Source organism: Vombatus ursinus, unplaced genomic scaffold (genome assembly GCF_900497805.2).
Source record: "Vombatus ursinus unplaced genomic scaffold, bare-nosed wombat genome assembly UNPS02014821.1, whole genome shotgun sequence".
Lineage (NCBI taxonomy): Eukaryota > Metazoa > Chordata > Mammalia > Diprotodontia > Vombatidae > Vombatus > Vombatus ursinus.
This window is the reverse complement of record NW_020954599.1, coordinates 34,020,104-34,038,644: the sequence shown is the minus strand read 5'-3', so window position 1 is coordinate 34,038,644 and position 18,541 is coordinate 34,020,104. Positions and strand designations below refer to the sequence as shown.

Genomic DNA, 18,541 nt, shown 5'->3' with positions numbered 1-18,541 from the left:
CAGGCCACAGGTGACCTCCTAGGTCCTTGGGTGCGGTCTTTTGATTGAGTCCAAGTCTTACAGAACAAATCCTTTTATTAAGGGAATTTGTTCTGTGAAGTTTGTATTCAGTCAAAGGGCCACACTTGAGGACCTAGAGGGCCACATGTGGCCTCGAGGCCGCAGGTTCCTCACCCCTGCTTACCATCCCCCCCTTCCCTTGCCACCTAATGTGCAAGATTATGCAGTTTATGGTTTGAATTTTTGTACTTGAGCTGCCTCTGAATTCCATTTATAAAAGTGCTGGAACGGAATCAGAGCCATTTTCACACTTAAGCACTCGCCTTGGATGAGAACTGACCTCCTAAAACAGATCCATCTCCCCTACCTGGCATTAAGTCAGGGCTGAGGGCAGTGGAGAACTACTGAGCTATTTTAATGATGTGAAAGGAAATTATAGATAGGGAAGGGTTTTCCTTTTCCCATTTTAACTGTATCATTGTGGGCTTATTCTGTTGCCAGTGTCCCACTCTGGGGGAAGGCTGATGTATATGGGGAGGGAGGGTGGTGGGGAGGAGGCAAGGAAGGGAGGGGAAATACACAGAACATCCTGAAATCATTGCTGTGTAATTCGATCTACCATGAACTTGCGGCCGTAACCTTGGACATGTTACCTCAACTCAAATTTCCCCATTTGTATGATGAGGAAAATACTGGCCACACACTTACTTTGCTGAATAGGGAGATGAAGATTAATGAGCTGGTTTCTAATGTTCTTTGCACTTCCCTGTGTGAAGGAGACATTTCTATGTATGATATATACCTGCCTGCCTCTTTCGGGTCACAAAACGAGTCGCTTTCAGTATTACAGTAATAGCTTTGAGTATAATAATAAAACCTAGAATTTTATAGCACTTGCTAGGAGCTCAAAGCATTTTTTTTTACATTGTATTTCATTTATCTTTACAGTATCCTTGAAAAACAGGCAGAGGCAATGATGACTATTTAGAAAATAGAGAAATCCAGGCTTAGAGACTCCCTGAAAGTAATACTTAAGTTAATGGTAAGATTAGAAATAGCAGCTCGCTGAGAGGGGACGGACTCAGAGTGCAGAATGTGACCAACATTTTTGGACATAGCAGATGTGGGCGTTGGTTTTCCTTGAGTATGCATATTTGTTACAGAGGTTTTCTTTCTTTTTTTCTTTCTCAATGGGGGAGGAGGGCCAGTTGGCTGGGAGGGAGAGAAAATAAATACTTGTTAATTGAAAAAAATAAAATTTAATTAAAAAAAGAAATAAAAGCCACGTCCAAGGATCAGGCTGCTCATTATCAAAATTAAAACAAAACACATCTTAGCACTTGCTCACTGGGAGGCTAGAATCTAACTTAGATTATACTGCATAGCAGAAGCAAAGGTTTAAGGTGAACAAACGGGGAGAAAATGAGGCAGACCAGTCCTCGATATCTGACAACAATACACAAAAAGGTTTTAGGTGTTTTGTTTATTCCCCGTGGGGGAAGTTTGAGTTCAGAAAGAAAAGAAGGTTGGTCTGAGATAAAGGCAATTAATAAGGGGCTAGTTGGAATAAGAGAGAAGAGTGAAAACCGGTGAGGAAAGTTAGAGTATGAAAGAGCAGCTCAGTGGAAAGAGTAAGATGAGGATACGGAGGGTGGAAGATAAGGTGAGGAAAGAAATGGTCCTGGCCTTTCCCTGTTTCTGCCCCTCACTGGATGGAAAACTGGGTAACAATGGTCATTTCTTCTCCCCAATGACATTGTTACAAGGGAGTCTGAGAAGTGATTCCTTCTTTCTCTGTAGCATTCTGACTTCCTACATTAACCCATGTATCTTCCTATGTTAATAGGCACATTAGGTTATTTATTTCTTAGATTTTTTTAAAACTTTGTTGAAATTCATATCCATTTAGCAAACATTTATTAAACACCAGTGGTTTAGTAACAAAAAAGACAGGGAAATCATACCCGCCACTAAAATTTTATGGGACATTTGAGGAAAACAGCATGAACACAGATAAGTAAATAGGGGTAAAATTTCACTGGTATGGGGAAGTCCTAGGTGAGAAAATTCCATTTACCAATGCATGTCACCACCCCCTTGCAATGATGATGATTTTAGAGTGTTTCTCAGAGCAATGAGAGGTTAACATGGCCAGTATATGTCAGAGGTGGAACTTGAACTCAGTTCTTCTTGTTTCCAAGGCTGGCTGTCTATCTACTACTCCAGAAGTTTTTAAATAGTCTACTAGGCATGAGAGTAGGTAGAGTGCTAGCACTTGTAATCATGAAGTCCTGAGTTCAAATTTTGCCTCAAACATTTATTAGCTGTGTCTTCCTGGGCAGGTTGCTTAACCTCTCTGTTCCTCCATTTTCACATCTATAAAATGAGTGTGTTGACCTTGATGGCCTCTAAGGTCTCTTCCAGCTCTGAATCTGTGTTTCAAGAAAGAAAATATAATTTTCTTGGAATTAAAAAAAAAGCAAAACTCTCCCTAGAAGTACTATGATTTTCCCATTTAAATCTGTTTGAATGAAATAATTTTCACCTGGGAAATGATGTCTTTCAGTGTTTTCTCATTTTGATCTCCCTTCAACTCTTTTTTTAGGAGGCTTTTTTTTTTCTTTTGCAGGGAACATTCCTGCTCTGTCTATGCACAATATAGACTCCCTCTCTATGTACCTTATGATAGCTCAGCCCACTCTTTTGATCCTGTTTAGAGAAAAAAACAAGTAATCTAATCCTAGGAGTCAGCTGGAGTACCTAGACATGGCACCACCTACAGTTTAGACCAGGGACATTCCCTCAGCTTTGTCCTCATCATCTCCCCCTTTCTCTCGTGTGTGTCTGTCTGTCTGTCTGTCTGTCTGTCTGTCTGTCTGTCTCTCACACACACACACACACACACACACACACACACACACACACTCTTTCCCAGCAGATATCATTTTCTCCCCTCCCCGTGCTATTCAAAAGCCCATTTCCATGGCTCCTCTCCCAAAAGGACGCAGCTTAAGGCTGCAGAAAAGGAGGTGAGCAAGGGCTGCATTTACATACAGCAGTGTAGAAGCTGATGGTAACAGTTCCATGAAGACAAACACAAATCCCACGTTTTGTTCTAGAAACAGACATGAGACAGAACTCCACCTGCACCTTCCCTCCCGCCCCCATCATGATTGTGAGATTAGGATAGATTAGGAAAAATAGCACACCCTGACTCATCTTCATGCCCCTAGAGTTGGCAGCTCTTGTTTCCTTGTGCCGAAATGAGAAGAGGCGGGTTTGTTTTGTTAAGGCTTCTGTCACCATTGATGCTCCTAGGTGTCTTAATTGTTAGAGCAAAAACTTCCTTCTCATTCAGCTTCCCATTTGTTTGATAGCATTAACTTGTTGGGGGTTACCTACTGCAGACATGATCATTCAGTTCCCTTTTCTCATAACATTTGAGGTAAGACCAGTTATTTTCTACCCCAAGGGGAGGTGCTTCTAGGTACAGTGGGAAAAACCAGGAAGCATGTTTATAGCTTTTTGGCCTATATTTATCTTTCCCTTCTCTGGAGTGACTGATATGTAAAAACATGTTGGCCAGAAATGCTGCATCAGAAAAGATAAAAAAAAAAAAAAAAAGATGATCAGTTCCTAAGTCAGAAAATGGCACTGAAGCCCATTAGAGGGACATGAACAGCAGTCCTTTGCCTTCCCGGGAGCACTTTTTTCTCTGCCTGGGTAATTAGGTTGAGAACAGTTACTTTTATACTACTTTTTTCTGTGTACTGTCTACCCTGTTAAACATATGGTCTGTGGCTAATAATAAAAATAATAATAGCTAGCATTTGTATAGCACGTTAAAGTTTGCAAAGTGCTTTACAAATACCTCATTTTATCTTCACATCCTTGGGAGGTAGGTGCTCATGATACTTTGGTAGGTCAGCAATCTAGAATAAGACCCAAGTTATGATCCTATGTTAATAGATTACAATAAATGGGTTACAAATGAGAAACAGCAGTGGACTGAAGAGATCGTTGGTGTAGGGTCAGGACCTTAGCTGGACAATCTGTTATTACACGGTCTTTTTTAGGTGACCTCTTAGCATATGGTGTCATTTAAATTCCCCTTCACCTCACCACGTATATGCATAAAAGGTTTCATGACCGGTGAGAACAGAAGAATTAAAGGCTGCTTTCTGGGTCATGACTGCAGTGAAGGATGGTATCAGTGAGATGAGGGATAGAATTGAAAGTGAGTTTAGTCTGAAAGGGCTGATAGGGAGAAAAAGATAAGACAAACATAATTTGCATTGCCCCTAATTTAGGGCATGCATTTTACCAAAATGTAGACATATTTATGATTTCAGTAAGCTCACAACCTCTAAGTGTTAGAGGTGGAAGAAACAGCGTCTATCTAGCACACTCTCTTCCTTATACTAAAGAGAAAAATGAAGCCCAAGGGAGTTAAGTAATTTGCCCAAGGTCACATGGATTATAGGACCGCTAAGGGGCACAGTGGACAGAGAACTGGGCCTAAAGGCAGGAAGCCTCATCTTCCTAAATTCAAATCCAGCCTCAAACACTTAATAGGTATGTGACCCTAGGCAAGTCGCTTAATCCTGTTTGCCTCATTTCCTCATCGGTAAAATGAGCCAGAGAAGAAAATGGTGAACCATGCCACTATCTCTGCCAAGAAAACTCCAAATGGGGTCACAGAGAGGCAGACACAACTGAAAAGTAACTAAACGACAACTCATAGGTTATAAGCACCAGAGGCAGGATTTGATGCCAGGTCCTCTTAAAAAAAAAAAGTTCTTTTTTCTCCCACTCTGTGACATTGCTGACATACTGAGTTTTCTTATCTTTTAATCAGCAGTTTTTCAGACTCCCTTTCTCCATATTTTACATTTTTCTGCCTGCTTTTTAACAGTTAAATTCTAAGGGTGTCTAAACTAAGGGATGAGTTAGCCCAAGTCGTGCCTAGAGTAGGTGGTCCATAGAGTATCCCTCCCATAATCTGATCACTATGTCAGTATCAGTATTTATGACTACTATGTGCTGGGCATTATGGGGTGTGAAGAAACGTACAAGATACCATGATGAGCATTTCCCTTAGAAATCTGTAACCTAGTTGCAGTCAATAGGCAAGAACAAGAGAAAAGGTATCTTACAAGAGAAGACTTCTCAAAACTTAGCATTTGGCTGCTGTTTACCCAGTGCCCATAGAATCGTACAATTTCAGAGTTGGAAGGAACAAGACCAGTGAATCTCCTTCCTCTGCTTGAAGACTTTTAGAACAGAAGAGCTCGCTACCTCCCATAGCAGTTCATTCTGTGCTCTGACAACTCTAAGTATTATATAGAAACTCTTCCTAATTTTGAGCCCAGTTCTCTCTGTCTCTCTGTCTCTGTCCTCTCTCTCTCTCTCTCTCTCTCTCTCTCTCTCTCTCTCTCTCTCTCCCTCTCCCCCCCTCTCCCTCCCTCACTCTCTCTTTGTCCCTCTCTGTCTCTCATTGTCTCTCTTTTCTCTGTGTGTGTCTTGTTTTGTGCTCTACACTTATTTCTGCTCTCAGAAGTCAATCAAAATTGATCACTCATAGTAAAACCAAACAAATATATGAAGATACCTATTGTGTCACTGTGGCACAGTGAAAAGAGAATGAAATTTGGAGTCTTGAGGACCTGAATTCAAATCCTTGCTCGGGTATTTACAACCTGCGTGACTCTGAGTAAGTCATTTAGCCACTCTGGGTCTCAGTTTTTTTCTCAGTAAAATCACTAGGTGATTTGTAGTTCTAAATCAATAGTCCTGTGGTTTTCTCACCAAAAATGAACTCACTATTGAAGATCTCATCTAGTCATGGCAGGATATAAAAAAGACTCACCTCCTTTCTGGACATGATATTTCTGATTAAAATCTTGTCTGCCATATACTTCCAGTTCATAGGGAATTTGCAGTCCTCCAAAATTTTTACAGTTGATTTTAAATCCAAGTGTAGGACTTTATTTTTATCCTCGCTAAACTTAATTTTAATGGACTAAGCCAATCATTTTCCCCCTTCAGTTTAAAAAAATTAATCTATTGGTGAATTAACCACATTGCTCAGCTTTGTGGCATTTACAAATTTCATAAACCTGCCATCTATTTATTCATACAATTTGTTAATAAAAATTTAGAACAGAGCAGAGCCAAGGATGGTCCATTCTGCCTTCTTCCAATGCCTTCATTCCAGACACTTTTGTGTCTTTGTTGTCTAATTCTGAAAACCCACCTAAATCCACTCTTATCCAGCCTCCATCTCTGTTTTCTCCATTAGGATGTTTGTGAAAATCTTAGCACATGCCGTTTTGAATTCCAGGTATACCATGCTTCTTGTATTGCTTGTATTTGCAGCTGAGTAGCCTTTTTGCAGACATGCTACCTAATAAAGTGTGATTTTTCATGTCATTGTTTTTACTCAGTCCATCAATAGTTTCAGCTAATAACTAATAAGCAGATAGGGGAACAGGACATGTATGTATATGAATTTCACAAACCAGAATTTCACTTTTCAGTAGACTGCTTTAAGATGTTTCCAAGAATTCATTTAACCTAAAAGTGGGGACTGACTGAATCTGGTGTAGTACACAGAGCTTTGGAATTAACCATCAAGAATGAATAGTTGAATAAATGTTCTTGAACACTTATTTTGTACCAAACATTGTTCTAAGTGTTGAAGACACAGATTAAAGCAAGCAAGACAGTTCCTTTCTTAAGGGAAGTTCCATTCTAAAGAGGAAAGACAGAAAGAGGAGTTAGAAGAGAGAATGGAGAAGGGGGGAATGCCAGGAATTGCCATGGTGGCATGATCTACACAGTATAAGACAGAAGCTCACATATGAGAACCCAACGTCCCAGAGGTGGAGTCCAAGATTATGGTGAGAAACATATGAGAAGGATACTGGAGTACAGTCAAGTCATGTGACTTTGTGACCGAGAAGTGGCACAATAGCCAGTGGTTGTAGGCGAGACACCTATCAAAGTCCAGGGACCAAGGGGCCAAGTCTGAGATCAATAGGGAGGGAGTTAAGGAAGATGGCCAGATGGCAGGCAGCATGATTTCGAGATGTTCAGAAAATGGCATAGTGGCCAATTTCTGGGCAAAATAAGTTCAAATCCCACCTCAAAGACTTTCTAGCTGTGTGACCCTTGCAAATCACTAAACATCTCTGTTCCTTAACTATACCATCTGTACTGTGATTGTTGGACTCCGTTTCTAAGGTTCCTTCCAGCACTAAGACTCTGTTATCTTAATCTGGAATCTATAATTGTAGAAGCCATATCAGTGTTCCTATCAAATTCTCCTTACCTAAAATGTGGATACCAACTTTGATTTTTCTAACTGAATCATAAACAGAGGTTGGGTTTCAGAATGAGATTCTACTAACACTTCAGGGAAGTAAAATAAATTAAACAAACTTGAAGAATGCAGCATCATGGCATTTCAAAGTATGAGAATTTTGTCCTAAGATAACTTTAATCTAGTCATAAATGGCTAGTATAGCTTCCTCAGCTAACTGAATATTTGCCACCTGGTCCTGCCGCCACTCTGTACCTATCTGTCTTCCTTTCTTGGGAAAACGCCTAGATCAGTCCCTCTGGTCTGGTCTCTATTCCATATTCCTTTCCCCTCAACATTTGTTGCTCCCCATGGTCCCTACCAATTTTTCAAGAGAATGTCCTACCCGTTCTGTTGGGAAATGCTGCCAGGTGTTCTTAGCACACCCCATTATCAAGACTCTACCTACTAATGGGAAAGGAGAAAAATCTTATCTTCACAGTTGTCATCCACAATAGCATGTGTATAACCCTACCTCTAACCTTCCAACACCCATGCAAGCCCTCATCTATGGGATTGCTACTGGTAAGGGTTAGCACTAAGCCTAACTGCATGTGATCATGCAAACTGGGAGTACAAACAGTATACTTCAGTTTTTTTGTGCTGATGTTGTGAGAACATTGATGCGTTCCCTTTGCTGGCTTAGGTAACTACACCTCGGTGTTTTATCATCCTGTTTAATTCTTTTCCGTGCACTTCCATGAATTCTCTATGGAATCTACCCAGCATACTTGAGATCTTTCACTAGATCTTTTAATATTTTGTAGATAACTGTGCACTACTCTACCTGCTCATATATAATCCCTTCTTACTACATAACCTTTTATAGTTGTACATGTACTGGTTGATATCTTTTACGCCATTTCTCTTGTACAAATCTTTACTGGCAATGTGCTTTAGCTTACTTACACCTACCATATGTCTTTCTATTGCACCTGAGATCCTTTAGAAGTGGTGGTGTTCTGTGATTTGTAGATATAATATCATTTTCAAAAGCTTCAAGCATCCACTTTCAGGATATCACAGGGAAGGGAAGATTTCAAAAGAATGGGGAAAATGATAGATGATATTGGAAGCAGAATAGTACAATGAGGGGGGAGGCCAAATCTGTTATTAGAGGACATGGGTTCCAGTTTTGCCTCCGACTTTTACTACATGTATGAATTTGGGTGAATCATCGAACCTTTCTTTCTTTAGTTTTATTTTCTATAAAATGAGGTACTAGGACCAGATGAACTCTGAAGTTCCTTTTGGAAGGATTACCAAGAAGACCTGAGTAACTGCTGACCCATGTGGCTGTAACCCTAGAGCATTCTAGTTTAGGCTAGGCATGTCTTCAGGAACCATTCTCTGTTTTCTAACCTGTCTGCTAATGGTGGAGGCCCTAGTCATAAACACCTATAGGGATATACTTTGCTTTGTGGAACAGTATGGACATAATAGAACTTGTCAGCTCACACTAAGAAGGGTGCTTAAAAGTAGGGCACTAGATAGTTCCTAGTCTAAGACTTTTAGTCATACCTTAGTTTATCTGTGATATGGACCTGCATGCTTATCCCAGAGCCTGACACACCAGTCCTTCACTTCAGATGCTGTTCTCTACCTGGTTAGAAGCTTAGCAAACAGCCTCTGCCAGCATATTCTGATCCTGCTTCTGTTTGTGCCCTTTCTATCCAGTCTGGATCTCTGAACAAGAACCCCAATTTATCTACACAGATGTTATATTTTATCCTCTTCCCTCCATTTTGCAGGAGGCAGCTAGGTGACTTGGTGGGGCAAGTAACTTAACCTGTTTGCCTTAATCCACTGAAGAAGGGAATGACAAATCACTCTAGTATCTTTTGCCAAGAAATTCCCATGGAAAATATGGTCCATGGGGTCATGAAGAGTCAGACACGACTGAACTATCACCACCAGCAGCTCCACCACCACCACCAGCATCAACAACAACTCTATTTTGCCTTGGAATCCTAGTCTTTTCTCAGAGTCTCCTTCTGGATTCACAGTGCCCATGTGTCTTATTTTTATTAATTCATTAATTGTGCATCCAAATGAAAAAGGAACCAATCAGTCAAGATGCTCACCATCTTTGCTCTGATAGATCAGATAATGCAAATGAAGCCATGGAAACCTACACAGTGGAAAGAAGGAAGGAAGAAAGGGAGGGAGCAAGGAAGGGACCAGCACTGGACCATATAAATATGAGAAGCAATTAATTGAGCTTACAATCTAATAAGGGAAGACAACTCATACAGTGTCGGGAGGAGTGTTTTGTGCTGGGAAATTTCAGGGATGATAAGTTGCATGATTGCATGATAAGGCGGTCAATTCAGAAGCTTAAAGACAAGTTTGTTTTTAACCCATTATGTTAATTTTTCAAAATCATTTAAGGAACATAGTGTAGGAGAGAGCACTGACTCCCAAGTCAAATGACCTGGATTCAAATTCCAGCTCCGATGCTTATTACCTGTGTGATCTTGGATGAGTCAGTTATCCCTGGATCTCCATTTCTCCATCCGTAAATGGAGAGGGTTGGACCAGATAGCTTCAGAGGGCTCTTCCACATCTAGATCTTTCATAGCACAACCCTGCAAATATACAAAGATAACTATCATGTCACCATGGTACAGTGGAAAGAGGATGGGATTTGGAGTCTACAGGAAGTGCACCTGAAAGTCTTCATAGGAGCTATCGTTCAATGAAACTACTTTGTGGAATGTCACAGCATCTATGATAGTTAACTACGTTTAATTTTATAACAATGAAATGTTAAAAAAAAATTTAATTTTTTTTATTTCCCTCTTTTGGTCAGCAGCATTGATATTCTCCCAGGGCACCCAGGTACTCTGAGTAGGAAGCTTACTGTTATCCTGTGTTTGTTTTTTTTTTATTTTAGAGGCAACGGTGGCTACCTCTAAATAAAATTTACTAGCTAGCTAGTAAATGTCTGAAGCTGGATTTGAACTCGGGTCCTCCTGACTCCAGGGTCAATGTTCTATCCACTGTACCACCTAGCTGCCCCTAGCTTACTGTTATCTTGACACATTCTTTTTCCTCATCTCTCCAATATATAGGAAGTTTTTGAGTCCTGTTAACCTTCTCTTGGAATTGTTTCCAGTACCCATCCCTTTCTTTCAATTCCTATTTCCTCATCACCCCCAGGCTCAATTATTATGAAAGCTTCCTACTTGGCCTGAATGTAGGCTTTCTTTGCTCTGTTCTACTATATGTGTGTCTATATATATATATATATATAGACACACATACACATATATATACATATATATGTATATGTATATATAGAATCACATATAAACACATGCACACACATGTATTCACCCTGATTAAAAGCATTCAATAGCTCCCTGTTTCCTAAAGTCCTATCTAACCTCTTCTTTCTTGCTTCCAATTCCTTCTATCATCTGCCCTTGGAATTGCCTCTTTCTCCCCTATATGTTGAACTACATTTCTTATTGTTCACCAAAATGAAACTTCAGCTCTGGACAAGCCAAGTCTCATCACATAAATATACTGTAATCACATTAGTTTCCAAGTTTACACTGATTATTTCCTCTATTCTTGATACACCTTCCCATAGACTTGGCATACCCTCTGCACTCTTTGCTTATCTAAATCCTGCCCTTGTTTCAACAGCCAGTTTAAGTTTTACCTGCTTCCTGAAGACTTCCTGGACCACTTCCTCTCTTCCTGACTCTCATCTCCCATCCAGCAATAATGCATCAAACTTTTATTAGGCATTTATTTTGTGGAGGACATCTAGGTGGCACAGTGGATACAACACTGGCCTAGAGTCAGAAAACTCATCTTCCTGAGTTCACATCTGGCCTCAGACACTTCCTAGCTATGTGACTCTGGGCAAGTCACTTAACCCTGTTTGCCTCAGTTTCCTTATCTGTAAAGTGAGCTAGAGAAGGAAATGGCAAACCACTCCAGTATCTTTGCCAAGAAAGCCTCAAATGGGGTCACAGAGAGTCAAAAATCACTGAAAAATGACTGAACAACAACAAAAAATGTAAGACATTGTGCTAAGGACTTCAATACAACAAAAGAAAAAAGAAAAATGAGCCCCCCCCCAACTGTCAAGGAGTTGACTTTCTTTCTACTGGAGATTATACCATATACTTAGATCTCATTTTATATTGTTAATTGCATGTGTTATTTTCTCTCCCTAATGATAAGGAAAACCTGGTGGACAGGGACCATAACTTATTCTTCTGTCTCAAACTTTGTATTACCTAGAATAATGTTTTGCACGTAGTAGGGCCTTGTGTGTGGTAGACACTTGATACATTCATTTTGACTGATTACAAAGAAGTGAAAGTTGCTTTTTGTTACATTTTCTATTATTTCATGCAGTGGGTGTATTTAGTTCTGCACCATCTGATAAATTACCTTATGATCTACATCAGACAAAAATTTTAAGTAGACTTAAAAAAAAAGCTTTTGCTAGGTGTAGCTTGTTAAATGATCCTATAACCAGCTTGTTGAAATGTGCCTTAAAGCCTTCTATAGCAATTGTAATCATATGCAGTGACACCCACTGGTGCTGGGAAAGACAAAGCTGATTAAGCCTACGACACCTGAATGTTAAGTCTTTTCATGAATTTAAAATTGTTGGTTTCCTTTTTTTTTTAACCCCATTAGAATTATATGAGCAGTTTTAACCCTGCTTTTCCCTCAAAGGCTTATTATTTCAATGTAATTGAGATTTCGTCATTTATAATTTTCCATGAGTCTCAAAGCAGTGAACCAAGCTGGGTTTCTGAAAATCCTAGAAGAGGAGACCTCAGGGCCAGAGGTTATATAAGAAAACAGCTTTTTCTTCTTATCTCTGGCCGTTGCCTCTGTCCCTTTGTTCAAGAGTAAGAAATTATTAGTTGTTAAATTACTATGATATGGATTATTAGGGACCATTAGAAACATTCAGTAATTACTGGTTGTAATATAATAGAGGAGGAGGTTTTTTTCCCCTTCATTGTTGTGCCCTGCAAAGAGTATTAAGAGGTTTGATAGTATGTATTCAAGCCATTACATATCACAGATTCATTTCCAGCAAAGAGAGAATTACCCCGTTAGATAGTTTTATCTAGTTTAATAATCACTGCTGGTGTTCACAATGTGGGTGAAGGATAGTTCCTGCATCTTTTCCTCTTTTTTAATACCTGCATTTATATTAATATCATGGCTTAATGTATTGCTTTAAAATTATATTGCACTTTGAACTGTTGTTAGTCTAAGATTGACATCTTCTATGGATTGAAGCATAATAAGTTTAAGTTTAGTACCAAGTTACAGTCTTTTCCCTAGCTCATGTAATGTTTGGTTTGCTTAAATGTAATTTTGTCCTTAGTGTCTCAGAGAGCAAGGATGGGAGGGAGGGGAAAAGGGAAGGGGGGAGGATGAAAATTTGGAACTCAGAATTTTTAAGAAGAATATTAAAAATTATCTTTACATGTAATTGAGAAAAAACATCATTCAAAAAATTAAATGTCATTTGGGGAGAATTTTGTCATATGGCTGCAGAATCAGATAATGTCATTGAAAAGTCAGTCTCACATGTCCCATTAATCTATGAAAACATAATGTTTTTTACTTACAACTTTATTACGACCACAAAGGTTGATTGGCTGTTACAACCTAACCGTCATATTAATATATTTTTTAAATGGTCAGATTCTTTATGGCCAGTTGTGGTTTAGTAACATCTCGTTTCCACCACTGTCATGGGGGACCATCTCTGGTCACCTATGACTTACTTCAAAATGTAGTGATACTGCACAGTGTGAAATTGGAAAATCTGTTCTGTGTGTGTTCTAATGGATGTAACGGCCATTAAGTATATGAGTCTTCTGACGTTGTAATCAGATGTGATTCAGTCTGTTAAATATCCATGAAGCAACATCTGCTTCCCAGAGTGACCTTCTGGTAAAGAATACTTAGCATCTATTAGTAGATCATAGTGCAGATCTGCCTTATTTGAAATGCACTAAACTAGAGTCATCTACTGCTGTTTAGCAACTAGCTTGTAATAATTTATTGCAGTTAAATAAAGCTTAAAAAAACTCCATTAAATAATTATCGGGATTATATGCATTTCGAAAACCTTTGTGTTCTACCGAAATTACCCATTTAATTTCAGGGTTGGTTTGTTAAAAAAAGCTGAGATCTAAAGGCACATTAGGGGAGCTGTCAGATGCTGTTTTCTGTAGGTGTTAATAAAACCAGATGAAAAAAAAAACCTGAAACAAATTAAAACCAAAAGCAATTTTGCCATCTGTTGTATATTAATTAGAACTTTGTGTATCAAGGGTAAACTCGCTCTTAGAGAATGTCACTGAACACCCGCTAATAGAATAATATGCAAATATATTAGACTATGGAATTATATTCCATTTCTAATTCTAACTCAACTGTTTAGCCGATCCCCCAAGAAATCAGTAGTGTGTATGTTTGTGCGTGTGTCTATATGCAAAAATATATAATGGCTTCTTATCTCTTTTGTTTTTTAGAGCAACCTGCCAATAATCAAGGACAGTCCACTCTGCAGCCTCTCCCACCTTCGCACAAACAACATTCTGCACAGCATCATCCATCCATCACTTCTCTCAACAGAAACTCTCTGACCAATAGAAGGAACCAGAGTCCGGCCCCGCCGGCTGCTTTGCCCGCCGAGCTGCAAACCACACCCGAGTCCGTCCAGCTGCAGGACAGCTGGGTCCTTGGCAGTAATGTACCACTGGAAAGCAGGTAACTACCATACAGGAGACTTCTCAGTCTTTTGGCAACTGAGCCAAAGCAATAGCACATCCTAGAATTTCAGGGATTCTTTTGCAATGAGCAGCAAAACCACTTACTGCTTTTTATGTCTAGAGTTGAAAAATAAACTAATCTAAACTTTTTTTTCCAGAGTTCAAGTGTACTTCAATCATCCAAGCTGTGTTTTGTTTCTCCTGCTCTTTAAAAGTTCAAGTAGTCATAATAAAAAAAATAGGTCATGTCTATTTGATTATTTTTCACCATTGAAGGCTAAGAAGACCCTTCTTAGCCTGTGGCAGAAAGTAGAAATTTGTATCATTTTCTCTTCCACAAACTCTAACCAAACACCCAAAGGTTACAGGAAAAATATGAAAGCATATTTCTTAGATTCAATATCCTCTCCGCTCTGTCATTTTCTTCATATCCTGCCTACTTTTTCCTATTGCTAGTCTTTCTGGTAAGGCATCAAATTATAGATTCTTACTCTTCGAAAAGAATTTAGAGGTCACCTAGTTCTGTGATCCCTGCTTTTTAGTCACTGGCCAGTAGCCATTTCTCTTGTTGGTTTAACCCCAGTGACAGGGCACAATTTGTTTCACAAGGTACCCTTTTTCATTAATGGTACCACAGAAAGAAACAGTGGTCTTGGAGTGAGAAGGACTGAGTTTGAGTCCTGACTTTGTCTATAAGTGTTTTGTGACTTGTGCCAAGTAGCCCCAAGTCTCTGAGACTGTTTCCTCACCTGAATTATGGTGATAATCGCACCTGCCCCACTAGGCTTGACAGGAAGAAAGCATTTGGTAAATCTCAAAATACTCTATACATGAGTTATATTTATTATTATTATTATTATTATTATTATTATTATTATTATTTTAGATACCTTCCTTGTTAAGAAAAATACTAAAATTTATCTCCTTATAAATTCTGCCCACCGATTCTAGTTCTATGCCCCAGAGCAACACAGAATGATTCCACTTACAAATGCTTGGACATCTCTAGCCTACTCCCTCACTTACTCATCTTCCAGGTGAAACATCCTCAATTCCTTCAATCATTTCTCTTGTGGCATTGTTTCCAAATATCTTACAATCAAGATGGTGGGGTAAAAGCAGTGACTTGCTTGAGTTCTCCCCTAAACCCCTCCAAATACCTGTAAAAAATGGCTCTAAACAAACTCTAAAGCAACAGATATCTTACAATCCTGATTATTTTCTCAACACACTCTAGTTTGTTAGTGACCTTTTTAAGAAATTTGGTGGACAATAGGTTGGTAAACTCCCTGGGAAGATGGGCAGTTCAACAGAGATTGTTTATGTGATATAACCACAAGAAGCCTGTGATGTTCCAAAAAGAAAGACAGCCCTGGTTCAGTCCTGCTGCTGATACGCACAGGCTCTGTGACCCTGGATAATTCACTTCACCCCTCAGGTCTACCTCCTCCCCAAGAATCTCTTAAGTGACAGAGTAGGGATTCAGCTACAGTTAGAAGAGGAAAAAAAAATTTTTTAACTCGGCTTCCTATATCCGTGATGTCATAGGTCTAACCCTAAATAAAATAAAAAGCCTAACCTCCAATTTAAAATTTTAATGATAAAATAGTTTTTATAGTTTCCTCTTAGTTTAGTGACTTAGTGGAAGAAGCTTTGGACTTAGAATCAGAAGACCTGCCTCTCCCTTCCTTTGTGAGGCAAATCACTCAGCCCTTCTCAACCTCAGTGTCCTTATGTGTAAAACAGAGGGGTTAGATCAGTCTTCTCTGATTTCCCTTAAACAACCAATGATTATCTCCTTTAAAATGTCTTTCTTGAAAAAGACCTTGGTAAGAGTGGTAGCCCACCTTTTTTCATCTATTGTCACTGATCCTCTTATGGCAAAGAATTTAAAGTCAAGAGAGATATGATTTATAAAAAGTGCAAGAGACCTAGTTTCTGGGTAATTAATCATTTTATTAATCTTGCTAACAATAATCAATAGAAGGGGTCAGTGACACTCTTGAATGCCAAAGACCCCCTCATGGAACTCATGTAATCCTTGGAAAAGTAGGTGTTCCTGAGGGTGGCAGTCGACTCTGATTGGTTCACAATTAATGAGAAGAATGAATATTATGAGAGGTAGACCTATTCTAATGAGAGGTTGGGGGATGTGACTTTGATTATGTCATTTACTTCCAAATCACCCCTAGCCTTGAGCAATCAAGACAAAAGATCTACCCCGCCCTGCCCAAACCTGCCTGAGTGCAGCACAGGCACTTAGATTCACCTTAGATTAAATTCTCTGTAAAGTTTTCTAATCGGATAAGGCAACAACTCCACCTAGATAAGATAGTCTAAATGGGTTAAATTTTTGGGAAAGGTTAGGGATCTCCCCAATAATTTGTTATTTAATAATCATTTTTCTCAGAGATCTTAGGTACCATCTATTTCTACTCTGTCTCACACCCTCATTTTACAGATGAAGCAACTGAGAGGTAAATGGAATTTGCCGAAGTCCTGTAACTAATTAGTGCAAGAGCTAGGATTTAAACTCAAGTCTTCTGAGAACAAATCCAGTGTTTTAGTTTGGGGGGAAGGTGGTGGTTCCCCCACCGTGTGGTACTATGCGTATTCCTCCAAACTTCTACATGATTATTTTTCTTCCCCACATTTTAATCTTCCATTGGATTGCAGGGGGAAAAACAGGGAGGACATAGCAACAGTACGCTGAACCCTCTGGGCCATTTTCTCATTTGATAATGTTTGTCCCAAAATGCTGATCCCAGCACAGGGAACATGATTAACTTGAGCATTCAAATTAGCTCCAGGGAGTGTAACACAAGATGGGAAACCCTGTCTCACAGTGGACAAATGTCTAATTTGTGCCGAAGACGCAGAACATATGAACCAGTTGTACCCTGAGGATCAGCCGCAGGAGACCTTATTAGTCTGCAAAGGTCAAAAAAAAATTGTTTTTTTTATCTTAGCTCTTTCTTCAGACCTAAGAACAAGGTATCAAAGCTTCTCCCCAAAAGAACAAGAAGCCTCTTGTCTTATAATCCATGACATCAGCCTCAAGTACTTGAGCTTTCTTTTTCATTGTGTGTGGTTTGAAGAGGGCAAATCAGACACTAGATCCCACTTCTTTCCAGATAAAGATTGATGTGTACAGGTTCATTGTATTTAAGTTGGTTGGTTTGGGGGAAGCTTTTTATTTTCTCAAGGTTATTAACACAGAGCTAAATTTACCTATGATAATTAATTAGCAGTCACTGAACACCTAGTCAACACTGATTCACTATTGTCACTTGGTAACATTTTATTAGGAAAAAAGTAATTTTCCAGTTGAGTCATCAAATTGAATATGTATAATTGCATTGTAGTTGACAATAATTGTTGTGACAAATATTTATGAAATATGTCAAGTTAAGTCATCAGAAGCATGTTTAGTTTTTTGTATTGGGTACAGCACAAGATAATTGAATACTTAACTAACCATGTTCTTGGCTAGGAGAGTTGTGTTTCCAGTAAAAGGATATAGGCTTACTTTAGAGAAGGATAAAATTTGGTGGTTCTTCTGACTATCTCTACGACTGTACTCTAGTATTTTAATAGCACATTGATATATACTTTGTTTATATATTACCTTTAGTTTTGTACATAGTCTCTTCCCCCCTCCATTTTTATGCAATCCTCCACATCCAGAGTCCCGGAACTCTTCAGCAAATGGAAGGAAATAATGTCCTCGGCTTTTCTTTAAGGCCAACATATAGTCATTAGAATTGAACAGTGTTCATTTTGGGGGTTTTTAAATGTGTTTCCATTAGTATTGTGGTAATCATTTGGTCTATTGTTTTCTTCATTTTGATTGTTTTACTTTGTCCCACTTCCTAGAAGGGTGGCAGTGCTTCCCTGAAATCTTCATATTCATCATTTCTTACACCTGAGTAATATTCCATTACATTAATTATCACAATCGGTTTAGTCAGTAGACATCTATTTTCTTTCTGGTTCTTTGCTAAGTGCACAAAAAAAAAGTGCTTATATAAAATTTTAGTGTATATAGTGCTATTCTTTCTGACTTGGATCTCCTTGGGATATGTGCCTAACTGTAAGCTCTCTGGATCAAAGGGTATTTTTTGACACTTCCTTTGCATCATTCCAAATTGCTTTTCAAAATGATTGAACCAATTCACAGTTCTACTAACAAGTGTGCCTGTCTTTCTACAGCCCCTCCAACATGGGGTATCTTTATCAATTGTCATCTTTGCCTATTTGGGGAGTGAGTCAAAATTTAGAGTTGTCTTGACCTGCATTTCTCTCATTTTGGTGATTTGAAGCAGTCTTTCATATGATTATTACTAGTCTGCAATCCTTCTTTTGAGAGCATTTTAATACTAATCTATTGGGGAATGTCCCTTGGATT

The 18,541-nt window shown here is 39.0% G+C and overlaps 1 protein-coding gene across 2 annotated transcripts in view; it reads left to right on the top strand.

Moving 5' to 3' along the window:
• LOC114024545 (teneurin-3) overlaps nucleotides 1-18,541 on the top strand; it is a 440,254-nt gene that overhangs the window by 183,717 nt on the left and 237,996 nt on the right. For both annotated transcript variants that reach the window (XM_027837581.1, XM_027837579.1), the window contains exon 3: nucleotides 13,894-14,131. In XM_027837581.1, the coding sequence (XP_027693382.1) occupies nucleotides 13,894-14,131 (238 nt within the window). The remainder of the gene's footprint in view (nucleotides 1-13,893; nucleotides 14,132-18,541) is intronic.